Source organism: Temnothorax nylanderi, unplaced genomic scaffold (assembly GCF_030848795.1).
Source record: "Temnothorax nylanderi isolate EJ_2023f unplaced genomic scaffold, tnyl_v1.0 TNYL_tig0015_pilon, whole genome shotgun sequence".
NCBI lineage: Eukaryota > Metazoa > Arthropoda > Insecta > Hymenoptera > Formicidae > Temnothorax > Temnothorax nylanderi.
Window position 1 is genome coordinate 1,077,911 of NW_027249077.1, and position 22,621 is coordinate 1,100,531.

General features: G+C 41.7%; 7 protein-coding genes and 1 long non-coding RNA gene across 15 annotated transcripts; 4 read left to right on the forward strand and 4 right to left on the reverse strand.

Annotated features, from left to right (window-relative positions):
- The first annotated feature begins 530 nt into the window (after positions 1 to 530).
- On the forward strand, positions 531 to 4,659 carry LOC139768261 (very-long-chain enoyl-CoA reductase-like). Its single transcript, XM_071698275.1, has 5 exons — positions 531 to 861; positions 953 to 1,000; positions 1,164 to 1,474; positions 1,584 to 1,993; positions 2,091 to 4,659. Exons 1-5 carry the CDS (start codon positions 856 to 858, stop codon positions 2,216 to 2,218), a joined length of 903 nt encoding a protein of 300 aa, XP_071554376.1. The 5' UTR covers positions 531 to 855; the 3' UTR covers positions 2,219 to 4,659.
- Positions 2,466 to 6,954, reverse strand: Tous (testes of unusual size). The gene is made up of 4 exons (XM_071698278.1): positions 6,740 to 6,954; positions 4,964 to 6,476; positions 4,706 to 4,879; positions 2,466 to 4,473 (listed from the first exon to the last, which is right to left on the reverse strand). The coding sequence occupies exons 1-4, from the start codon at positions 6,937 to 6,939 to the stop codon at positions 2,707 to 2,709; spliced, it is 3,654 nt and encodes a 1,217-aa protein (XP_071554379.1). The 5' UTR covers positions 6,940 to 6,954; the 3' UTR covers positions 2,466 to 2,706.
- A 1,390-nt stretch (positions 6,955 to 8,344) lies between these two features.
- On the forward strand, positions 8,345 to 10,561 carry Hat1 (histone acetyltransferase 1). 2 transcript variants are annotated; one of them, XM_071698298.1, is made up of 7 exons: positions 8,345 to 8,526; positions 8,609 to 8,837; positions 8,983 to 9,242; positions 9,344 to 9,500; positions 9,595 to 9,809; positions 9,880 to 10,031; positions 10,128 to 10,561. In XM_071698298.1, the coding sequence occupies exons 2-7, from the start codon at positions 8,689 to 8,691 to the stop codon at positions 10,425 to 10,427; spliced, it is 1,233 nt and encodes a 410-aa protein (XP_071554399.1). In that variant the 5' UTR covers positions 8,345 to 8,526; positions 8,609 to 8,688; the 3' UTR covers positions 10,428 to 10,561. The 2 variants fall into 2 exon arrangements, with proteins under 2 accessions (XP_071554399.1, XP_071554400.1); XM_071698299.1 differs by having other exon boundaries at positions 8,345 to 8,837.
- LOC139768276 (uncharacterized) lies at positions 10,037 to 11,666 on the reverse strand. Of its 2 annotated transcripts, XR_011717323.1 has the most exons (3): positions 11,527 to 11,666; positions 11,159 to 11,406; positions 10,037 to 11,033 (listed from the first exon to the last, which is right to left on the reverse strand). It is a non-coding gene; the product is annotated as an uncharacterized lncRNA (long non-coding RNA). The 2 variants fall into 2 exon arrangements; XR_011717322.1 differs by having other exon boundaries at positions 10,037 to 11,406.
- LOC139768270 (testis-specific serine/threonine-protein kinase 3) lies at positions 10,888 to 12,718 on the forward strand. Of its 2 annotated transcripts, XM_071698301.1 has the most exons (5): positions 10,888 to 11,023; positions 11,109 to 11,412; positions 11,567 to 12,126; positions 12,436 to 12,525; positions 12,590 to 12,718. In XM_071698301.1, exons 1-5 carry the CDS (start codon positions 10,928 to 10,930, stop codon positions 12,623 to 12,625), a joined length of 1,086 nt encoding a protein of 361 aa, XP_071554402.1. In that variant the 5' UTR covers positions 10,888 to 10,927; the 3' UTR covers positions 12,626 to 12,718. The 2 variants fall into 2 exon arrangements, with proteins under 2 accessions (XP_071554402.1, XP_071554401.1); XM_071698300.1 differs by having other exon boundaries at positions 11,567 to 12,718.
- LOC139768264 (uncharacterized) lies at positions 12,560 to 20,899 on the reverse strand. 4 transcript variants are annotated; one of them, XM_071698280.1, is made up of 17 exons: positions 20,593 to 20,899; positions 20,388 to 20,522; positions 18,324 to 18,475; positions 17,276 to 18,226; positions 16,777 to 17,170; positions 16,238 to 16,689; positions 16,017 to 16,165; positions 15,690 to 15,937; positions 15,381 to 15,629; positions 15,116 to 15,298; positions 14,879 to 15,039; positions 14,556 to 14,805; positions 14,223 to 14,466; positions 13,771 to 14,141; positions 13,383 to 13,688; positions 12,911 to 13,301; positions 12,560 to 12,825 (listed from the first exon to the last, which is right to left on the reverse strand). In XM_071698280.1, exons 1-16 carry the CDS (start codon positions 20,897 to 20,899, stop codon positions 12,943 to 12,945), a joined length of 4,911 nt encoding a protein of 1,636 aa, XP_071554381.1. In that variant the 3' UTR covers positions 12,560 to 12,825; positions 12,911 to 12,942. The 4 variants fall into 4 exon arrangements, with proteins under 4 accessions (XP_071554381.1, XP_071554382.1, XP_071554380.1 ...); XM_071698281.1 differs by having other exon boundaries at positions 12,560 to 13,301; positions 15,116 to 15,235; XM_071698279.1 differs by having other exon boundaries at positions 12,560 to 13,301.
- LOC139768273 (RWD domain-containing protein 2A) lies at positions 19,181 to 20,333 on the forward strand. The gene is made up of 3 exons (XM_071698303.1): positions 19,181 to 19,375; positions 19,519 to 19,968; positions 20,049 to 20,333. Exons 1-3 carry the CDS (start codon positions 19,181 to 19,183, stop codon positions 20,280 to 20,282), a joined length of 879 nt encoding a protein of 292 aa, XP_071554404.1. The 3' UTR covers positions 20,283 to 20,333.
- A 142-nt stretch (positions 20,900 to 21,041) lies between the features above and the next one.
- On the reverse strand, positions 21,042 to 22,461 carry Apc10 (anaphase-promoting complex subunit 10). 2 transcript variants are annotated; one of them, XM_071698307.1, is made up of 3 exons: positions 21,889 to 22,461; positions 21,528 to 21,771; positions 21,042 to 21,431 (listed from the first exon to the last, which is right to left on the reverse strand). In XM_071698307.1, exons 1-3 carry the CDS (start codon positions 21,911 to 21,913, stop codon positions 21,140 to 21,142), a joined length of 561 nt encoding a protein of 186 aa, XP_071554408.1. In that variant the 5' UTR covers positions 21,914 to 22,461; the 3' UTR covers positions 21,042 to 21,139. The 2 variants fall into 2 exon arrangements, with proteins under 2 accessions (XP_071554408.1, XP_071554407.1); XM_071698306.1 differs by having other exon boundaries at positions 21,528 to 21,779; positions 21,888 to 22,461.
- Between the last annotated feature and the right edge of the window lie 160 nt (positions 22,462 to 22,621).

Below are 22,621 nucleotides of genomic sequence, written 5' to 3' on the forward strand. Positions count from 1 at the left end.
CCGCTCGCAAAATCCATGAAGCCCACTGAATATTTTTCCATAGTAAATACCCAAAAATGTTTATATTACATCATGTATAAAAAAAAACTTGAATCGCAAGGTTAGCAAGTCAAAAATTAATTATCAGCGATTGATTGCTGCTTATTTTTTTAGAAAGTATTACGTAAGTCGATAAAGCTTTGTGCTATCATGAATAATATTGATACGATATGCATTAACTATACGCTATATATTATTAGTATTATTATTATTATATGATTATCATACATCGTGTTGTGATTATGATAATCGCGCGATTATGTAAGAATCACGCGACACGCGCAATCGGCGAAAGAGAGATGAAACGATGTTTAAACGGAAAAAAAATATTTGCTCGCGCCTATACATATTTTTCATTTACGTTTTTATTTATGTGCCTACGTGGAAACAGTCGCGTCATTCCGCGACGAAATTATCCATACGCTATACAAATTTTGAATGTACATATCCAGTACATAGTGAGCCGACTCATTTTTACATGCGCGACTGCAATTCATCGGCGATAATCGCGAGCGACGCCTGATTCGAATTTCGTTCATTTTATTTATCTTTTTCCCTTCATAACTCAACGCGAATTATCGTCGCGTCTCGATTTATCAGATTTATCAGAAAAGAGGGTCATGACCACGTGACCATGAGCGCGGCGCCGCGTGGCGCCAACCGCATGAAGTTGGCCACGGACGGCAAGACCGGGTTCGGGACTACCGGGAGCGACGGACAGAGTCCATCAGCCGGAGAGAGTGTGACCCCCGGTGCGGAACAGTGCGGAAGGACGACAGTGTTCTCTACGCGTGAGAGTCGGCCGTATCGACGAAGATGGAAGTAAGGATTCGCGGGAGATCATCGTCGCGCGAAGGAATTCGACGGTGCGCGTATATCGCGTGTATTTATCCTCCTTTTTTTCCACTTTCAGATCCAGGTCTTGTCGGCGAAATCTTCGAAGCTGATAGCTGACGTGAATGTGAGTGATAGCGATTAACGAATCCTGACACGAGACTGTAAAGCCGGGATATTCGATTTGGAGTTTTGATTAGAATATGATAATTCGAAGTTCGATTTGCGAAGGTATCGAAGGTCTGCGAACTGAACTTTGTCACCTGACGCGACGTGCGTCTTTATTGCAGGTAAACCCGAGCACCACGATAGGGGAGGTGAAACAGCAGTTGTACAAATTAAAGAAGGCGCCGTACGTGCAGAGGCAAAGTCTGAGAACGGAAACCAAGGGGAAGGCGTTGTCCGACTCGGAGACAATTAAATCCCTGTCGCTGAAGGAGGGTGGCAAGTTGTATTACAAGGATCTCGGTCCTCAGATCGGTTGGAAGACTGTGTTCCTGCTGGAGTATGCGGGACCTTTAATAGTGTACCTCTGGCTGTATCAGCGTCCCTGGCTGTTCTACGGACACGTGAACACCAGTAATTTTCACTATGTAACTAAGTAAGTCACTGTAATTAATTGTATGACATGAAAATTATGATCTATATTTATATATAAGCATTTCTCCTGCGGTACTGTACGTAAGTAACTTTCTTTCTACTTTTTTCAGTTGGGCGGCAGCTGCCTGGACAGTGCACTATGCGAAGCGTCTCTTGGAGACCGTATTCGTCCACCGTTTCAGCCACGCAACAATGCCGTTGCGTAACTTATTTAAGAATTGCTCCTATTACTGGCTCTTTACTATGTACGTGGCGTATCATACAAATCATCCGTTGTACACGGCCCCCTCCGCGCTCCAAATCTACATCGGAGCGGCGACATTCGCGCTGTGCGAGCTGGGCAATCTCAGTATCCATTTAGCTCTGAGGAATTTGAGACCGCCGGGCACTACGGTCAGGAAAGTCCCGATGCCGACCGGCAATCCTTTCACCGCGCTCTTCAACCTCGTCTCCTGTCCCAATTACACGTACGAGATAGGCAGTTGGATCGGCTTCACCATAATGACGTCGTGTCTTCCAGGTACGTCTGTGCCACTAAAATTTTATGCGCAAACGTTTGACCTTTAATATTGTATGCAAACGAAGCTGTATGATGAATCGTATGTTTTAATTTTCAGCTGGTCTGTTCGCGTTTGCCGGCGCATATCAAATGACCGTGTGGGCACTGGGCAAGCATAGAGCGTACAAGAAGGAATTCTCGCATTATCCGAAAAACCGCAAAGCCATCATTCCATTCGTTCTCTAAGTTAAGGCGCTTATTCACAGAATAACGTCGGTAAATTCGCGATACTCCATTAATTTTATTTTGTTGCTGTTTTTATTTTTGAGAAATATTAAGATTAAGGATATATTTAATGGATATATTTAGCAATTACAGCGAATGTCGCAAGCTTGTGACAAATGATGGTGTCAATTTCCAGTAGTAAAAGAACAAAAGAGAGATATGCATTTTAGTTCCAATTTTTTATTTTTATATAAATCTTAAGGTGGGGTTTATTTTTTGTCTATAACGAAATAATATATATTATGAATATAAGAGCGCTTTTTTATTTCTCTGAATAAATATATACAGTATATACTCTTACATATATAATTACAATATAGAAGGAATATGTATATATACGTACAAAATTATTTTTACTATATGTAAAAAATATGTTGAAACATTAATTTGTCGTTGAAACTTTACAATACTTAAATCCGTGAGAAAACAATTAAATGTCACAAATTTACTCAAGACAATGTCTTTTCTCCTTCCGTCTCTTCGCAAGGAACTTTGCTCAATAACAGCTTGATATCTTCCTTTAATGCTAAAATAATTTGCTGATGTTCCTGTATTTGCTTCGTATATTTCTCCTGCAACTCCTTGTATCCGCGATACGCTTGCTCTAAGATTTTTCTCGCTTCCGCGGGCTCTACGTCTTTTTGCGTTAAACCCAGCAGGCTCTCCATATGCAGAATGCGTTCTCGACCTTCCTTCAACTCTTCCCTCAATGCATTCAATTCCACAATAAGCATGCTGTTCTCCTCCGTCATCTTCAAATCCTTATCACCGACAGACGTGTCCGGGCGCACCTGCTTCTTCAGAGACGCGATAGTCCTCTCCAGATGATCCCTCTGCCTGAAAAACTCGCACTGCGCATCGACGTCCGCTTTGCGACTACGTAGAAATTCATCGTCCGCGCTGTACTTGTGATATAAATTCGTCACCGCCGTTTTCAGAGCGTTCGGCTCGTGGACAAGTTCCGAAGCGTCGAGAATGTCTACGCGAATTTTTCGCAGCAGCTGCTGACACCTCTTGTTCTTGTGCACCTCGCGATCGATCTCTTGACGCGCAACGCGCAATTTCTCTCGCTCTTCGTTCAGTTGCAGCTTCAGGTTTTCGTTGGTCTTGTGAAGACTCATGAGCTCCTCCTCCATGCTCCGAATCTTATCCTTCAGCTCCTGTATCTCCCGATCCCTCGGCTCTATCTGACTCTTCAATTCCTCAATCTTGTAATTCAGCACGAACCTGAACTTCTCCAATTCCTGATTCGTTCGCTTCATATCGTATATCTGTTGCTCTTTGCTTTCAATAGTAGTGTCCCTCTCGGCGATCTCCTTCTTCAGATCCGCTATCTGCTTCTCGAGGTCCTGTATATTTTTGTGGAACTGCGCGTATTCGCTTTGCACCCGATGCACCTGCCTCTTCAGATCGTCCACGTCCCTCTGGCTAGCCATGAATTTGTTTCGCATCACCCCGGCCTCTCCTTTCAGCTTCAAATTGATCTGCCTCTCCTCGTGCAGGACGTTCTCGTACCTCGTACGTATCTCGAGAATCTCACGATCCGCGTCGTCCTCTATCTGCGCCATCAGACGCTCGTGAACGCGCTCCTTGTGCGTCATCTCGTCGGACGCTTCCTCCAATTGCACTTTCTTCTCGTGAAGCAGAGCCTCGTATTTCGTCACTGTCCTCTGTAGCTCTTCCGCGTCACGTTTCGCGAGATTTTTTAATTGCATCTCGTAATTCTCTCGCATGGAATTAGTACGTTCCTCGAACGCCTGATACTTGTCGTATTCCGTAATCAGCTTGGCCTCGTAATTATTTTCCATTTGCTGCATCGCCTCCTCGTGAGTCGCCTTCATCTTCACGATTTCCACGTTCATGTCGTTGATCTCGCTTACATGGTCCTCCTGAAGCTTCTCGATCTTATCCCGAAGTTCCCTGATGGCCTCGCAATAGCCTTGGTGCACGTCGCGTAATTTATCGTTGTGCTGAACGTCGATCTGCCGTACTTTGTACGCGTGTTCGGTTTCCAGTTCTCTCAGTCTCACCGTCAAATTCTTGATGCTGTGTATCTTCTCCTCCAAATCACCTTTACCGATTAATACTTCGTTCGTGTACGGCAGATCTCGGCTCATCTTCATAATTTTCCCCTCGGGAGAGTACAGCTTCCAAATGCACAAACTACCGTCCTTCGCAACCGAAATTAGGCAATTTTCGTTGTAAGAGAGCGCGATCTAAGACGAAGAAAGAAGGGAGCGATTAGAGAAGGCAATTTATACCCTAATTAAATTATATACCGCTTAACTCAATTTAAATCTTAATTTGTTCTTAATGTATTTAGAGGTAGAAAGATACCTAAACGGAGCGATTAGGAAAAACAATTTATATCTTATAATAAATTTATATACGTCTTAATTCAATTTATATCTTAATTTATTCTCAATGTATTTAGAAGAAGAGAAATACCTGCGTAATATCAACGCAGTGTATATGGAAGTCCGTTGACTCTATCGGAGATTGAAGTGGGCTTTTCAACGAGATGATGACACCACCAGGAGAAGTTATGAACAACGTCAAGTCATCTTTCCCCATGATCATTTGCTGCATTGCTCTGCCGGGCAATCGAAACTCTCGTATTATCTAATAAGGGAAAATAAAAGATCTTTCAATTCCAAGAATAATCGCATAATTTCTAAAGTAAAAATCAGAGATATCAAGGTATACCACATTCTCCTTGATTTCGCGTATGTGATCGTCGTGCGCGATGCAGTAGGTGAATGATGTGTCTGAGGAAAGCGCAATGTCACGGAGAGCGATGCCCTTCCATATGAATTCGCCGGATCGCGTGCCAGTGTTCATGTCCCATTCATATATGGCACCTTCCGCGCCCATGCTCAGCATTTTCAGATCCGTCTGCGACCAGAGAAGGGCCTTCACCTTACCTGTGTGCCCCTTGAGGATGAAGGGATTGTAGAAGCCGATGGTGGTGTAGACCTGCACGACGTTGCCGTTGACCGCGGCAAACAGATGACCGTTGTAACTGAAGCGAACCGTCTTGCAATTTCTGATGGCGATCTCGTGCATCGGTAGTAAATCGTCGATCAGGATGCTCATGAAGCGCAGTTTGTCGGTGAAGCCGATCAGGCAGAACAGCCCCATCGGATGTAACGCGATGGTGGATATATCCTCGTCATATTGCTTCAGCATGATGAGGCTCTCGGTCTCGAAGTCCCACAGTCGGACGCTACGATCGAGCTCGCCACACGTCATGAAGACTGGCTTCCACGCGCACATGGCGAGACCGCTGATAGGGCCGTGATGCAACGGCTGACCCATGATCTTCAGTTTCTGCGGTTCCGGGTCCATCTGCAGGTCCGGGCCCCACAGCGTCGCGTAATACAGCTGGGACCAGCCGGCGGCGATGATCAGCCGGTCGAAGCTGGGATTCACGTTGATCGTGTTGATCCTGTAGAGATCCGGATCGTCGTCCCTCACCACTCGCTGCGGAATCACGTAGACGTTTCTCTTCGTGTACTTGTGCTTGCCCTCCTTCTCGTAGAGCACCACGGTCCCCGCACCATGCGCGTAGGCGAATCCACGTGGGAAAGCGATCAAGCAGTCCACGTTCTGCTGCCAGGTAACATCGTCACCGGCCTCCAGCGTTATCTGCGAGCTGGCGGCGGTGGGCATAACGTACTCCTCGCGAATCTTGAGATTCATCGACACCGTGTCGGACATCCTGTACATGTTCTTGAGATCACCGTTCTCCAGATAGAGCACGCGACCGTCCTCGGTGCCGACCAGCAGTCTGTCGCCGTCCAACCAGGCCATCGAGCAGACGAGGAGATTCTCCGCTTTCGCGAAGCCGTACGGGCGCCACACCGTCTCGGAAACGGTGAGAAATTTGAAGGTGTAAGGCCCGCCGATCGCCACCACCGTCGCGTCCGTTGGATTGCAGGCCAACACGTTAGCGATCGCCAAAGGGTTTTGTGAATTAGTCAGCTTGTACGTCGACTCGACTTTGCCCCTTTCCCAGTTGTAGAAGAGCATCGTCTGATCGGGCTCGCCAGTGATCGCCACTAGATTCTTACTATCGAAAGTAAAACCTAGACACGTAAACTTGGTCACTCCCGGAGCGTCGTAAGGTATTCCAAGTAGCTTCCTACGCTTCAAAGAACTGATGTCGTAAACGGATATGACAGGCTTGTCCCCTACTTCGGATAAGGCAACATATTTCCTGAAATTATAGATTAATTAAAATTATCTATGTGCAATTAACAGAGAGATTAAAATGTTTTCAGACATTTGACTTGTAAAACTATCTTTCTATTTTTTTTTCGTCTTTGTAAATTCTAACAATTGTTACGTTTCTTTTTGTCAAAATTGAAAATGTGAGAATTTGCTTCAATTAACGTTTATTTTCATACGGCACGAGGTCTTATTTTATTTATTTTTTGCAGGCAAGTGTGCCCGTCGATGTACTTCATCAAGTTCGCTCACTTGTTAGGCGAGATGCAAATGATGTTTGCGTGATACTTGTCGGGTAATCGAATCAATTTCTGCTGATGCTGAAGAACATTATGAATCGCCAGCGCATTGCCAACCGGATATAAAATTTCTGCATCTGTGACATAATGCGCGTTACCGGCGATGTCCGTTTTCAGGCCGTAAAAAACGCGTGTTTGCAGAGACACGGCCATTTCGCTCGAGAGCTTTTTATGAAGAGTCAACAATAATATCCCTGCTGTATGTAAAACGAACGGTTTCCTCTCTCAACCGCATCCTCCACGAATTCCTCGCGATTTCTTTCCCTTTCTGCTTCTTTAATATTCGAGGCATGTCAGGCATGCTCTATTTCATGAATCAGAGTAACAGAGTTGTTTATATCTCCCAGGTAACGCATCCTAAAACTCGTACATTTACTCGCTACATATCTAGACCTAATTGAATACTCGCGCGATTTCGTCGCGAAAGAGTGTGTTGATTCTATAATAAAACCTATTTTGGACAATCTATTATTCCTGATAAAATAATGATAAAAAACATTTGAAGAGGCAGAATACGCACGCATGTAAAATACAGGGTGATTCTTTTTTATTTAAACAAGTAATCTTTTAAGACTTAAGAAATAATTTATTTTTCGAAAATATCATTTCCAAAAAAAGTTGTGCAGTTCTCAGGAAGGAAATAGAATTTAACGATCTCAGTTTGCTTATGGGCAGAATTTTCAAGATCATATAAAGATCGACTTGACTTTTTTTAAATAAAATAATATATATTTTTCGAAAATAAGTTTCTAAGAAAAGTTGTGCGGATTTGTCAGAATTGTCAGATCATATCAAGATCGGCTTGGCTTATCTAAATAGAAATAGACATTTTTATCTCATAAAGGCTACGGTCAACGTGACGCTACAAATGCTTTGGAGCGTTCTTCTTCTCTTTCTTTCTTCATTGAAAGAAAAGAGAAGAGGAATGCTTCGAAGCATTTGTTGCGTCACGTTGACCGTAGCCAAAATATCAAGTGGCAGAAGGATTCTGTTTGGCAGCTGTTTGAGAACGAAAACTGAAAAGGGAGATTTAATTCATTTAAATTATCAATTAGTAATTATTATACGCTCGATTTTTGCGGTTTTAAACCGCAAAAGCCCTACGCTAAAGTCATGGATTAAAATGCGAGGTTTTATTGTAGAGAGCCAATCTTGGGCTTTTGTGACCATCAAATAGGATAATTGAAGAAGAGTATTGACATTATCGACTGTCAATATAAATATTTGAACAATTATAATTTATAATGTGTAAAATTCATGATTTATTATTATACGAATACTTAAATAAGTTGCACATTTACAACACAATAATATTATATATATCGCTGCGAAATTGTATTTTTGCAGCAATCATCAATCAAATGAATAATCAAACGCGGATGATAACAACGTAAATGCGGTTTTAAATATAAAAAATTGAACATTATCGAGTCGCAGTACATGTCCACAAAATGTCGAAATAATAATAAACCATCAAATTAATATTCTATTATGACAACCGTCGAAATTTCAACAATCTGCACGCGAAAACTCCCATAAGACTGTCGGTAGTGTCGGTCTTCGATAATATCTTGTCGGACTTGTCGATGATTGAAGAAGCAACAGGAACGGTCTCATTCCAGAGATCACTTTGCTCGAAACCGTCGTGTTTTGGCGCCAAATCACTCGGGCCGCAGAAATTAAAGTAAAAGGCTTCAACCAGCTTCGACCGGTTAATCTGATCGTGCACGTCGACGCCAGGTAGTTGTCCGTTCCCGTCGACGTCTCGACGTCGCTTCCTCGCGGCGCTCTAACCTATATCGAACCCTATTTCCGAGGTCAGATCCTCGTAGTCAGAAGGAGTCGTTCGGGAATTTTAACGGTCCGCACATTGTTCTCCCGTTGATTTTCTTCCTTGGGAAAATGGAGGACTCGATGACGGCGCGGCTGAAGAAGCTGGTGACGGACAGCAACGAAGCTCTGGAGCTCAGGTTGATCCGCAACCTTAACGACCTGCACTCGGAAGAGGCTGTCTTCAAGCCAGAGATGACTTATCAGGTGTTCGGAGATAGGTTCGTCACTGTAATGTTGATTTATTAAAATTCATGCTTCGTCAATTACTACACAAAAAATTACATACGGACATATATGTGTATTATATATTTTCATGTATATATATATATAAATTGTTATCCTTGTTCTCTTTATTCTTTATAGGGAGATAATATTTGGTTATCTGGACTTGAAAATACACCTGTTCTACTCAGCGGGTTGCTTGGAAACGTATCTGGGAATGAAATATACCGAGAAGGTAAACGCAAAGCTTGAAGGAGTCGAGGCTGACGAGGTGTTATCAAAGATCGCACCAAAGCTCGCCCCCGACGTTCACTACAGCTTGGCCAACTTCACCAAGGCACTCGCCAAGGATGATACATTCACACCGTACGGAGAATTGATACACTCTTTCTCAATAGATGGTATCTAATATTCTTCATATACGTGATAACTTCGTTTAAAGATAACATTTAAACATAACGATTACGTTATTGCCCTTTTTTTTTTGCTGTATGATGCACAGATGAAGGTACAGCGAGGCAATTTGTGGTCTACAAGGCCGATATGGGTTACAAAGGATTTAAGGAGTATCATCAAAGGATTCAAACATTCCTTCTTTGGTACATAGACGCAGCTCTTTTCATCGATCTTGACGATGAACAATGGCAGTATTTTAATTTGTAAGTATGACTCGACGCTACCTCTGAATCAATGAATAGATAGCTGCATATAATATAAACGTCTTCGTTAAACAATCACTCTTTCCCGAAATAGATTCGAAAAATATACCACGCCTATGGGCACCACTCGATATGCGACGATTGGTTTCGCAACTGTATATCGATATTACGCTTATCCGCAACACATTCGTCCGCGCATCGCTCAATTCTTAATTTTACCACCATTTCGAAGGATAGGTCTTGGCAAGCATTTGCTGCAAGCGATTTATCGCAAATACATTGCAATGCGTGAAGTTAAAGATATAACGGGTAAGGAAGGAATATTTGGCAAAAACATTCACGCGTTAATAACTGTATTTTAACGAGCCTATGTTCACAGTGGAAAGTCCGTCCGAGGTATTCCAACGACTACGAAACTACGTAGACGCCTTAAACTGCAGCGCACTGTCCAGTTTTGCGCCAAAACGTTTGAAGCAGGGTTTCAACAATGAAATGATCGTTGAGGCTAGGAACAAATTGAAAATAAACAAGGTGTCTATATGAACATGCGATTTATTTTGTATTATTACCGCTTGTTTTCCTCCTTTCTCTTTGTTTTACTTATATAAATATTTTTTTTTCCCACAGAAACAGGCCCGCGTAGTGTATGAAATCCTACGATTGCTGGCGACAAATGTCGCGGACGCGGAAGAATATCGAGCGTACAGAATAGACGTGAAGAAGAGACTGAATATACCGTTTAAGAGAAAACAAAATGAGGAGCTGAAAATAGAACGCGCGTTGAAGAATACCGCGGAGAAGAGCACGTGCACGAACGGCAATGGTCTACCATCCGACGAGCAACGTAAAGAGATACTAGAAAAGGAATACCGGATCTTGGAGGAGGAATATAAGATGGTCATTGAACGATTGGAGTCAGAACTGTGAAAAATGTGTAAATTGATTACGCATTGATTAAGAAATTTTTTAAGCTGTGAAAATTACAAAATATGTCGATAATTTCCAATGTTTTATATTTGTGTATAGACATCTTTCTTCATTAAATTTGTCTTGCTTTTCTATTTCTCATGATGTTCAATTGTTTCTTTCGATTTGTTACTTCGATAAGCACGCGACCGTGCTCGATTCGCGGTCATTGGCACTCGTGTCATCTTACATTTCGTCAAAATGGTTAAGTAACCGCCAGTACGGACTCTACAAAATTTCTAGTATATAGATTCGTCATCGTCGCCGGCAAAGAAGTAGAACAGTGCGGTAAAGGTCTTCATAATTTGCATTTGTCGAATGCACAAATGGGGATTCTACGTCATCGGATTATCCGCATTCACGATGCAATCCGTGTCTAAACGTCGAGCAAAGTGAGAACGGCTAATTACGAATTATGGTAACGCGGTGGATAGAATGCCGTCTGTTGTCCCACGAATCTCATGTCGCACCTGAGCCAGACACCGTCCGAGGAGGCCACACTGCTAGCCCGGGGTTACAAGCTTGTGAAAAAGCTCGGCGAAGGTTGTTACGCAAAGGTATGTTACCCTAATTAAAAAACTTCTGTTATTCTTCTCTTTAAACTCAGTTTAAACAATGTTTGTTGTTTCTCGTTTATTGTAGGTGTACTTAGCCGAGTATAAGCCGGAACATGAGTCGGAGAAAAATAGCACCTTGGCCTGCAAGATTATCGACACCGCACACGCGCCAAAAGACTTCGTTCGGAAGTTCCTGCCTCGCGAACTGGACATTCTGGTGAAGCTGAATCATCCGCACGTCGTGCACGTTCACAGCATTTTCCAGAGGCGCACCAAGTACTTCATATTCATGCGCTTCGCCGAGAACGGTGATCTTCTTGATTTTATCCTGAAGAACGGCGCGGTGGCGGAGAATCAGGCCCGCGTGTGGTTCCGGCAGCTCGCTTTAGGTATGAAGAAATGGCCGTTAACTTATTGAAAAGATTAATCGCGAATAAGAACAGTTGTGTTAGATGAGCTAGGCCTGTGCAAACTCAATCATATCTTTGCGCGTTCACTCGTACCAAGCGGGGGTGCTTTTCCTAACGCATATTCACTTTCCAGGTCTTCAGTATCTACATGAGATGGAAATAGCGCATCGTGACATCAAGTGCGAGAACGTTCTTCTCACGTCGAATTACAACGTCAAACTGGCGGACTTTGGTTTTGCTCGTTACACGATCGACAGCCGTGGCAAGCGCGTTCTGAGCGACACGTACTGCGGCTCGCTGTCGTACGTGGCGCCGGAGATCCTCCGCGGTTACCCGTACAATCCGAAGATATCCGACGTATGGTCGCTGGGCGTGATCCTCTACATACTGCTGAACAAGGCCATGCCGTTCGACGAGGACAATATAAAGCGTTTATACGAACTGCAGATAGCGCGCAAATGGAAATTCCGCAGCAAAGTAACGGAGAGTCTGACTGATCGCGTGAAGAAGCTCGTGAGCAGTCTGCTTGAGCCGGACGTGTCTAAACGCTGGCGTTTGGATCAGATCGTGCAGAGCGACTGGATCGCCATGGATCCGCGCCTTCTGGTGCTCACGCCAGCGGAGCAGATCGCGCTGAACAACGCGATCGAGGAGCGCAAGAAACACGAGGAGAAGTTTGCGAGGAGGGAACCGGTACGGGCGGAGAGCCCAATCGTACAATCGTTGCTCCTAAACATTCTTTATAAATCCAAGTGCCTCTTAGTATCGTTTCCATCATACATCATGCTGATGATACGTAGCATACTGCTGGTCATTTACTTGGTGTACACGCGCATCTTATCGCACATTTGATTGCGAGACTAGCCGAAATAATTTTGTGATACGCGTTTGCCATCGAGCGTGTCGATTTTCTTACGTTTCGTAGATCAAGTCTATAATTAGAGAGGGAGAGAGCACGCGTGCGCAAGTGATGTCACAAAATTACGTGTGACCGATTTTCAGAGACGGTACAAAGTCGAGGAGACAAAAAAGATCAACGAGTACAAAACCCACGAAACGGAAGAAGTAATGGTCCTCAAAGACGCCGCAAAAGTACGTGTCATTGCAATTAATTACGTTTTATAGGTAATAATAAACTTTTTTATTTCTTTCTTAGGCGACAGTTTCCACGATAATGACGATCAAAGCTTAACTTACAAATTGGCCCTACCTGATCTCTGTAATATTCGTTTTTTACATCTTTATCTAGCATTTGTGATAATAAACTAGAAATAATTTTAATGCAGTTCAATATATATATTTTTTTCGACGCGGTTAACATAGATACACAATTATTATGCATATCTATAAATTTTCTTCTCGTATTTTTCTCCCTCTTTTTATTTCAAGCTACTGCAAGTAAAAATGATAAATATATACGAGTGTAAAAGAAAGAACCATTTATAGATATACATTTTCTGAGTTTGAATAAACTCACCGTGGGAATTGCTAAGAAACACTTTACGTATATTAATTCCCTACATATCGTGCTTTTAAAACAATTGTACTGTTTTCCGTTGTCGCTTTGACGTAGTAATCGGCGCCGAGAGCGAAGGTCTCTATTCGTCCCTCCAGAGGCATTTTAAAAATGTGCTCAGGACGAAAAAGCCCTCCAAGATTCCACATGCCGTCGGATCGTATTAGCAAATGTTGACTATTCGGTGTCTTACTGATTACAAACGAATCCGAGCCTGGCAAAACGTATTGCTCGAGTTCATTCCACGTATGATAACGCAATATCAAGGTTTCTTCGGACAATCGCAAAAAAATCCACAATGAATTATCAATCGGTTCCACAGATACTTCAAATATACCAGGCACATATAATCCTGTCAAACATTATTTCGTAACGTTATTATATATCTTCACTGTTAACGTGACTGTAAATAATTCTTCTCTATGAGACTTACCTGCTACTTGAGAAAGTTCCTCATCGATAAATGAATAAATCGAGACAAAATCTGTTGACACTAATACTAAAAATATAGTATCGTTCAGCAGTATCAATTTCTTCGTCATAAACGAACTGATATTTGTACCGGCTACAACGTTCAATAATTCCGTATCGTTACAAAACGAGGAAATATTTTTTGACTCGCAAAGACAAGTACTGTTAAGATTCATGTACTTCACGTCCTCTACGTTAGAAATGTTAGAAGCGGTTTGCAGCGCATCCTCGTCCACCGCTTCAAATTTGCTCACATAAATAGCACGATCTGCATACAAAATAATAATATATTATCGGATTAACACTATCAATACTCGAACACCGTTTAACGATCTAAATGTGTAACTTACTTTGCAATGCAGTTTTTATGTCTTCCGTCAGTGCTACGACTTCTGTCATTCTATTCAAGACGACATCTATTTCATTTTGACTACTAATATTTGTTAAGTTTATCCCTTCGTAGAGTCCATCGATTGTGATATTTCCGTAAACTTCTAAATTATTTCTGAAATCCATCTTACTTTCTATCGTCTGCACCGCTTTATGTTTCTTCATTTGCTCGTTCATTAACTCCGTCAGATTTACGTCATTCACAGTGCCATCAATAATAAGAGACGGTGCATTAAGCTGGCCTTTTATCCTTTTGGTGCCGAATAGTGTTTGATTGCCGAACTTCAGTAACGCGTCGTCGATGTTGCGACCCATAATCGTATGTCTGACACTAAAGAGAAAAAAACTGAGTTCTTAGCGATATTTAATAAGAATATCACTCCGGCAAAAATATTAATTCGGCAAAAAATACCTCAAATTGTTCAAAGTAATGTTGTTAAAGATTTTTTGACCCTTAATTACATACAGTTTCCGACATCTTTGAGTTAAAGCATGTTTAGTAAAGTTCCAAAAGTTTATATTTAACGACCAGAGATTTTTAGTTGTCAAACCCAATATCGTTTTCTTCCCGACGACAATATTCTGTTCTGCGTCACGCCTAACGATATCCGTGTTTAAGTCGATGCCATTAAATTTACCATCCCAACTCATATTATCTAAGTTGTGTGAGAGAAATAATTAATTTATCTTTTCTTTTTAATGTTAAGAAAAACAATATAGCTGTCCTCTATTAAAACTGCCTTACTTATGTACAATTCTTCAAAATTCCATGCAGCATCTATAATTTGCGCCGTATTTCTCATCAAGGAATTAGTCAGCAAATTATTCAAATTCAAGTCTAACGACTGGAGAGTTGAATTATTCTCTGCCTTGATAGCAGGTACCTCGACATTCTTAAACGACGCAAGTACACTAATATGCTGTGGTTTCGTTTTGCTTAAAATTCTGTGCTTCATGTTCAACCACATTTTTACATTCAACGAATTATTTTCATTCTGAAAGAACGATTAAATTCTTATATTTAATATTATCCTTTTTTTAAGTAAATAAATCTTTCGTTGTTCTTACCATTAATATAACATCTCCTTCCAGAGTTATGTTTTCAAGGTTTATGTTGCTACCAGATAAAACTGTGTCCTGATTTGCCATCCATAAATCCTCAGATAATTGCTTCAGATTCATATCATTTATATTTTGTATAGCTGGTTCCTCTAAAAATCTGACTGATCCTAAAATAGAAATATTAACACATTATTTTTAAAATTCTTTCGTTATAAAATGTAACTAGATTCCGTTACTGTGTACCTTGTACAATAAATGTCGCTGGTGCATCGCTCGCGACGTAACCAAAGGTCTGTGGCACGTTTATCGCTTCTGCACTTAAAGTCGTGGAAATTCGTTTTGAACCAAAATTGAGATGCGTATCTAAATGCGAAAGTTTTAACGTCGAGTGGGAGGCATATACGTTGTTTGATATAAAACCACGAGCTGCACAAAAATAGAAAAAAAAATTACGCGTTGAATTCTTATTCATTTCAAATTAATGGGAAATATTAGATGTTAAACTTACCGAATGTTACGTGTCCTAAAGAAATCGGGTCGTCCACCTTTAATACATTTTCCATAAAAGATTGTACATCTATGTTGTTGATTTTTCCGATGTCGCTATCCCCTTTTACGACTACGTTCTTTACTCTCCTAGGTAAAGAGAGATTGAGGTAGGCTGGCGTTTCGAGATTGTTAACGACGAGCTTCGCAATATTTACTGGTCCTTTGAAGCGGTTTACGCTTACCCATTCGTTCATTTCAATTTTCAAATCTATGTAATATAGATTATAAGTATAGTGTGGAGACTCAGGCGAATTTAACTTGTTTTTACCTTTTAGATTTGTTCCCATAATTTTTGACGCTGATATATTCTTCACGAAGACCCGACCTGTGAATAGTTTCGCTGAAAAGTCAGCGCTTTGTAAAGCTGACACCGAATCGAAGACGGTCGTGTTCAAATTACGAGCTCCAAGAACGTGCGAGACATTTAAATGTTTTACAATTACATCGCCCATTTTTATTGGAGAAGTTATAATTTCCGGGATGATAACTTCCTCAGCACACAGGGGAATCGTCAATCTGCAAATATATATTTTTAGAAATTAATAGAAAATCTAGGACAATCTATATGCTTCATAAAGCAAAGAAATGTGTGTACTTTGGAATGGGAAGATTTTCATAAGCAGTGCTTGACAAAACGACACTGTTATTCGTGTATTTTGTACCAGAAATAACGATAGTTTCAGCAGAGTTCTTCGTTACCCAATTCGTGGTAATAAAGTCCCACAAAGTCACGTTGCTCCATTGCTGAAGATCAAAATGTAAAATAAATTTGAAATCGTCACATGCACATACAGATATAAATTTTAAAATAATTACTGTTTTGTTGCTAGATAATATCAAATGCGTCGATACATTAGAATCTAGCGGTACGCTATTCTCTAAGATTTCCTTCACCGACAGCCCGCGAGGTCTGACGATATCCTTAGCTCTGACGAAGTTTCTGAACGTCACGTTCTGCAGGAAGCGATCACCATACAATGTCAATGGTGTAAGAATCTCTTTCAAAGGCTTTAATTTTTCGCTTTCTTTGCCTAATAATCTTATGCTTGACGCTTCGACAAGTCCTGTAACTCGCACTTTCGCAGCGGTTAACGAACCATTCATTACAGTGGTGGAACCATTCAGTGGTAAGAAGAATGCGTCCTCGGTTAGATATAAATTTTTTACTTTTGCCTCTTTCATATACACTGTTTGGTTAAAGCTTCTCGTTGCAATGTTTAACGGAATCGAAACGTTTGTCGCATGCAAGTTGGTGAAGAGATGATTACCTAAAACACATATATCAAGTATAACGTAATACAGCATACATCAAATGTAATGAAAAAGAAACCAACATATAGAATGCATTAAATCACCTGAAATTACTTGATCTCCCGAAACTTTCAAAGTTCTCTCTTGCAGGTCTCGCATCAGTATCCCGTTAACGGATTCCTTAACGAATATATCATCTATCTTAAAATTAGGAACGGGACATTTCCAGTTATTTATCGTCTGTACTTTCAAATTGGCGAACTGCAGGACCTGATTAGGTTCCGATTCCACAGTAGGTTTAATTCCGCCATCCGTAATTATACGATGAACATGACAATTCGTCTTACACTTGACTGTAATTTTTTTACCATGCAAGATTGCATGCTTGGCATCTTCTGTCCTTTCTGCCAACAGGCTGCGCGTTAGATTTAATTTGGCAAATGTACTATTGTACTGTTTCGTCAAACGGACCAATTCCTCTGCGTTCTGACCGTTTATCTGGCAACATTTAAATCCAGATTTGTATTATTTTTATTAATCGATTTAAAATATAAAATGCTATTTTTTATTTAAACTAACAAAGAGTGAGAGACAATATCTTACGTTCTGCACACGAAGCTGACCAATGTGTGCGTTCGAAATCACGGGACTTTTTAAATCTGGAAGTTTTACGAAGGTTCTCTGAGACGCCTTGCGCTTTGTCTCGGAACACCAAGCAGCTATTTCCTCCTGCAAGGATTCCCATGTTTTCTTCACGGTCCAAGTGGGTCTCAAAAACTTCCATTCTCCGACCTGATTATACGCCACTAGCACGTCTTCGTCGTACAAGCGAATAGAATGAATTTGTCGAATGTTCGATAATTTCGTGCTCAATTCCAGAAATCTCCAGCCGTTGTACTGATAAATTCTCGCGGTACCCTGCTCTAATGAGAGAAGGATGACAGTGTTTCCCATCGTCAGGGAACGAATATATCTCGCCGGAGCGATTCTTTGAAACGGTACAAAGCGGCCGTACATCTCCTTATACAAGATTGTGGACTCGTTACCGGCCAAAACCAGAAAACGCTCTTCGAAATGACCCTCTTTGAAATGAAACGAACTGACGTCGTTAGCATAATGTAATTTCTGCATTTCTACGAATCTATTAGAGCGCACGGAAAACCGGAGTATCTTCGTGAGCGATCCTACGACGACGACGTGCATGAAACTCTTGTTCTGGAAGGGCAAGAGCTTTCTCGCTCCATAGTGCAACGTATCGATCTTGTCGAAATTCTCGCCAAGCCAGACGTATACGAATATTCTCGTTTCCGTCGCGATTCCCAAGTATAGCTGATTCATTCCGAGCCACATAGACATATGCACCACTTCGGGAATTTCGAACTCCTGCTTGAACCGCAATTCGTACCTTCCGCTTTCGTTTTTGCTGAGGCGCAGAATGATGATTCCGTCGGTATCTTTCTGCACAGCTATAAGCGTACCAGCGCTGTAATTATTTACAATTATCCGTTTTCCATTGAATTGCGGATACGTTCCGACGAGTTGAGCTTTATCATCCTGAAAGACATTGTTGTAATTTTTAAAAAAGCTAGTGTTTTTCCTGTTATTCCGGCATAAAATAAGATGTGCTTGAATATAACTGTAATCGACATACAACAAATTGATAAAGTAACATGTTTGAAGAATCGACGGCAGCTGCAAACCAGAGCAATCGATGTCCATCTTGTATGGAAAAGAAGGCCGCATCTTGAAAGTCCGACAATTCGAGTGGTAAGGTCTCTTCGAAACCTTGCAACACATTCACACCTGTAAATAAAATTAGTTTGAAATTGCAATCAAATGAGAATTCGTAAAATTCATTTCTCATCTCAATTACTTATATCTACAGAATTCGACGATGATATCTAATGATTTTTTTCAGGCTTATAAAGCAATGACAAGAACTAAAGTAACAAAATAAAAAAACAGATGATTTTTTATTATCGCTAATATTTATCCATAATCTATTAAATTCTAGAAATAATACTCTGTAAATGAGCATTATTACATTTGAAAACTTGCAATTTCAAAACTTTCCCTTATTTTATTCAGTTTTGATTTAATTCTTGAATACTTTGAGACTTTTATTATTTCAAACACCTTTTCCTTAAAAATATCCTTATTCACGGTAATAAATTCAACAATTGGATAAAGTAAGAACAATTTTTATAAACAAGGTCTCAGAACGAAGTAATTAATGAACGAAAAAGTATAACGAGGCATGAATAAGATAAAAAGAGTACGCGCGGCAACGTGCTCCGATTTCGAAACGCAACCGCGCGGTAGGATTTCCTATTGACATCATCCAACATCAGCTGATCTCTCGATAACCTTAACGTCGGGCCGATCTACACCAGTGTTTCGTGTTATCGTCTCGGCTCGACCGAACCGATCATCGTCGAAAACCGAGCGCGGCGCGCAGCAAATCGTGGACTGATCCATCGTCCTGTCGTATGTGTCGTCGTTCGAAGCATGTCCACTCCGGAAGAGATGACGGAGACCCTGACGGCGCAGGTGAGCGAGCTGCAGGCACTGCAGTCCGTCTATCCGTCCGAGCTGACTGTGGCGGACTATGGGGTTTTGGCTGACATCAACGAGTACATCGAGCGCCCCGACCGGGACCCACCGCGATGGCTGGAGTACGCTATCGCGGTCCCGTTGAACGGTGTAATATAACATTTACTTATGACATAACGTTGCCACGGTGTGTGTGCGCCTTAACTGTTTTTACTTCAATGTTTCTCCAAATTTTTCTTCTACATATGCCAGCCACATATGTTGCATCATTAACATGTTGCTTGTGCCACTAGGGGAGTATCGAGCTACTGGTGAACTTGCCGACTAACTACCCGAAGGAGCAGCCCGAAGTGTATGCGAGAGGCTCTTGCTTAGACCGTACGCAGCAGGCACTGCTGAACAAAGAACTCTCTGTCCTCGTCAAGGCCCAAGAGGCTGGCGAGCCTTGCATCTATACCCTGATATCGTGGCTGCAGGACAACGCCGATACTTATCTCGAAGCTTCCGTGCGTAATCAAACGGTTAAGCACAGCGACGCGAGTAAAAGCGGCACGGAAGATCGGGTCCCGGTGGCCTTCTCCAGATATTGGATCTACAGTCATCACATATACGGCAAGTCCAAGAGACAGGACGTGGCTAGCTTGGCGAAAGAGAACTCCATCACGGGATTCTGCTTGGCCGGCAAACCGGGGATAATTTGTATGGAGGGAAGTCTGGAAGATTGCGACTACTGCTGGCAGAGAGTAACGTCAACAATGATCTCTTCCGTATCTTAATATTTAATATAATGAGAATATCTCACACCTGTACAATTCTTTTGCAGATCAGGTCTATGAACTGGCACAGGATATTAATAAAATTATTGGAGAAAGAGGAGGACTGCAACAATGTGGACAGAATGCGCAAATTTACGGACTTCCAAGAAATCTCCTTTCCCACTACTGAGCGTCACAACGACATGGGTCAACTTCTCAAATACCTAACTGATCGCGATTGCCAGCACGCGTTCAAGGAGCTTTTTGGAATAGAAGGAAAATTCAGCAAATTTTCGGATTGATACAATTATATAAAAGTAGCAGCGTGTTAAATATATATCTTGTCTAATTTCTATCAATCTCACGGGATTTTTGTACAAATGATACGTGGGAAATTTTTTGCTCACCTCTACTGCGCTCATTCTGAAGGCCCCTCTTTTGGCGCTTGGTTTTCTGAAGGATCGCTTCGGTCGTATCATTCATATATTTCGCAATTTCGTTGTTAATATTATTCGAAGTGTCATTGTTTAATGCATCGTACGCTAAAAATGTTTCAGAAATAAGGACGGTAATTTTTTATAATATTCAAGTACCAGGTAATTAATATTTTACCATTACTGAGATTTTTGAAGTATTCCGTCGTTCGATCGAGTATCGCGTACAAATCTTCCGTTGAATAAGGGGAATGTTCGCACTGTGTCACACATATTAACGTGAAAATCAAGAGGAGCTCTCGTAACATATTCGCACAAAGTAGTCTCTCAAAGCTACCGATCACGACTGACTCACAATGCGAGCTCGCCGCCCAATAGTGTGTATTGTGTTTACAGTTTTTCTGTACATAGTTCCTACCTTTCCGCATTCCAGTCTGTAACAGGTATACATAAACGCCGATATAAATCTCACTGTGTATGTACATATGCAGGAAGCCTTAGAATTTCTCGTTTACATTTACACTTCAATAGAATAATCAATTTATTCTTACCAAGTAAATAATAAAATAAATTGAGCAAAATAAGTGATTGAGAATGAAAGAGTTTGTAAATATGTCGAATTGAATGTTGATGATAATAAAATTTTATTTTATTTTATATATATATATATATATATATATATATATGTATACTTATGTATGTTCAGAAAGTTCAATTTACAAATCTTATCTAATAGTGGCGTAGCGTAAAAATTCATTGGTAAGAAATTGCCCTGGGATGTAAGGCGCCGGCGGGCCAAGAATATCTTGCGCGGGGCTGTGGATCTTGATCTGCCTCATATGGGTGTCCCTGCCATTTTGATGATTACTGATGACCGCTATTTGAATCATGAATGTCCTAATAGGCCGATCGTTGATGTTCTTAATGGGGATCACTATCCATCCGCTTGGCTCATTCAGGTCCATCACCTCTACCTCCTGCAGATCGTTAAAGTTGGTCCCAGCTCTGATGCTTATCCTGCGAATTAGCCAGAACGCATGTGTCAATAACGGCCAGTGGTACGCGCTCGCCGGTATCGCCGGTATTACCAAGTAACGGAAGATATATCCACACCTGTTTGGCGTGTAGCTCTCGTCCAGCTTGTAATCCGTATAGATGCATATGTCGCGAATGGTCGTCTTCCTCTTGAACTGTATGTTCACCAGGTGTGGCAACTGTCCGTCCGATTGCCAGTACGTCTCCGTGATATCGTCGCGAAGCTGGTCCACGCCGAAACCCGGTTTACAGCTGGACAAACTCCAGATCGCGTAGTTCCCAACCTCTCGTACTCGGCCGGTCAGCTGCTCCTGCACGGGATCTATCTCTCTTGCAGCAAATGCCTTTTATACAGGAGACGTCTCAATTGTGGATTTATCATTGATTGAATCGTCGTCGTGACGAAAAGTATCGAAGGAACCGCGATGTATGTACTCACCGCTGTTATTAGCCTTGTTGCTCATTGTTAGGCTTAGGTTAGGCTCCTTCGGACCGTTGTTCCAGCGTAGCCTCGCGTTATTTTAACGCCTTTCCGACACTCGCTGGAATATTATGCAAGATAACAGCAGGCCACACGACTCCCGGATGCATTACAACGCTATTTCGAATTCTCAGCGAAACTTCTACCATCGCGCATCTTCGACTCGAGTGAAAACAATAGAGAACCAAGTACCACTCTCCAATTCGGCGTCTCCCGTTTCGAGTTGTTCCGAGTTCGACGCGCCGAGCAAGAGAGAGAACGTCATTCCCTCCTTCTCCGACTCACAATTGTCAGCTAATGCAACCAAGGGTTTCCCTGTTTCCTTGTTTTACTTTTTCGTTTATCATCGTCCTTATATCGATGGACGTTTTAAATTTTTCCGCGACTCGGTGATTTCGGGGAACTGGCTCCGCGCGTCGAAGATATCGATACTTCTCGAACTTCGGATTCAAAATCAATTTGAAGTTCGATTTGATTTCGAATCTGGCGGTCGCATGCGCGGGGTAAATAATTTGAAATTCAATTTGCATATTAATGAGATGAGAATTCAGCGCGCGAAAGATATCGCGCCCTTATCGATGGACATTTTTTATTTTTATCGCAATTTTAGGGAAACCGGTTTGTTGTGCCACGCGTTGTCATGGTTAAATCGATCGTGGTATATTATATCACTTTACCGCCGCAGTATACT

Excerpts from the sequence above, each read along its gene's own strand:
- LOC139768261 (XM_071698275.1), top strand. Across the intron at positions 1,475-1,583 it reads AATTTTCACTATGTAACTAA|TTGGGCGGCAGCTGCCTGGA; the intron begins GTAAGTCACTGT and ends TACTTTTTTCAG. Across the intron at positions 1,994-2,090 it reads AATGACGTCGTGTCTTCCAG|CTGGTCTGTTCGCGTTTGCC; the intron begins GTACGTCTGTGC and ends TTTAATTTTCAG.
- Tous (XM_071698278.1), bottom strand. The coding sequence starts at position 6,939 with ATGGCCGTGTCTCTGCAAACACGCGTTTTTTACGGCCTGAAAACGGAC. Across the intron at positions 6,477-6,739 it reads ATTTGCATCTCGCCTAACAA|GAAATATGTTGCCTTATCCG; the intron begins GTGAGCGAACTT and ends CTATAATTTCAG. Across the intron at positions 4,474-4,705 it reads ACTGCGTTGATATTACGCAG|ATCGCGCTCTCTTACAACGA; the intron begins GTATTTCTCTTC and ends TCTTCGTCTTAG.
- Hat1 (XM_071698299.1), top strand. The coding sequence starts at position 8,689 with ATGGAGGACTCGATGACGGCGCGGCTGAAGAAGCTGGTGACGGACAGC. Across the intron at positions 8,838-8,982 it reads TATCAGGTGTTCGGAGATAG|GGAGATAATATTTGGTTATC; the intron begins GTTCGTCACTGT and ends TATTCTTTATAG. Across the intron at positions 10,032-10,127 it reads ACAAATTGAAAATAAACAAG|AAACAGGCCCGCGTAGTGTA; the intron begins GTGTCTATATGA and ends TTTTTCCCACAG.
- LOC139768270 (XM_071698300.1), top strand. The coding sequence starts at position 10,928 with ATGTCGCACCTGAGCCAGACACCGTCCGAGGAGGCCACACTGCTAGCC. Across the intron at positions 11,024-11,108 it reads GCGAAGGTTGTTACGCAAAG|GTGTACTTAGCCGAGTATAA; the intron begins GTATGTTACCCT and ends CGTTTATTGTAG. Across the intron at positions 11,413-11,566 it reads GTTCCGGCAGCTCGCTTTAG|GTCTTCAGTATCTACATGAG; the intron begins GTATGAAGAAAT and ends TTCACTTTCCAG.
- LOC139768273 (XM_071698303.1), top strand. The coding sequence starts at position 19,181 with ATGTCCACTCCGGAAGAGATGACGGAGACCCTGACGGCGCAGGTGAGC. Across the intron at positions 19,376-19,518 it reads TCGCGGTCCCGTTGAACGGT|GGGAGTATCGAGCTACTGGT; the intron begins GTAATATAACAT and ends TTGTGCCACTAG. Across the intron at positions 19,969-20,048 it reads GCGACTACTGCTGGCAGAGA|ATCAGGTCTATGAACTGGCA; the intron begins GTAACGTCAACA and ends ATTCTTTTGCAG.
- LOC139768264 (XM_071698280.1), bottom strand. The coding sequence starts at position 20,899 with ATGTACATACACAGTGAGATTTATATCGGCGTTTATGTATACCTGTTA. Across the intron at positions 20,523-20,592 it reads CTTCAAAAATCTCAGTAATG|CGTACGATGCATTAAACAAT; the intron begins GTAAAATATTAA and ends AAACATTTTTAG. Across the intron at positions 16,690-16,776 it reads GGGAGATCAAGTAATTTCAG|GTAATCATCTCTTCACCAAC; the intron begins GTGATTTAATGC and ends TATGTGTTTTAG.
- Apc10 (XM_071698306.1), bottom strand. The coding sequence starts at position 21,913 with ATGAGCAACAAGGCTAATAACAGCGG. Across the intron at positions 21,780-21,887 it reads AACAAGGCTAATAACAGCGG|AGAGATAGATCCCGTGCAGG; the intron begins TGAGTACATACA and ends ATTTGCTGCAAG. Across the intron at positions 21,432-21,527 it reads GAGAGCTACACGCCAAACAG|GATAAGCATCAGAGCTGGGA; the intron begins GTGTGGATATAT and ends GCTAATTCGCAG.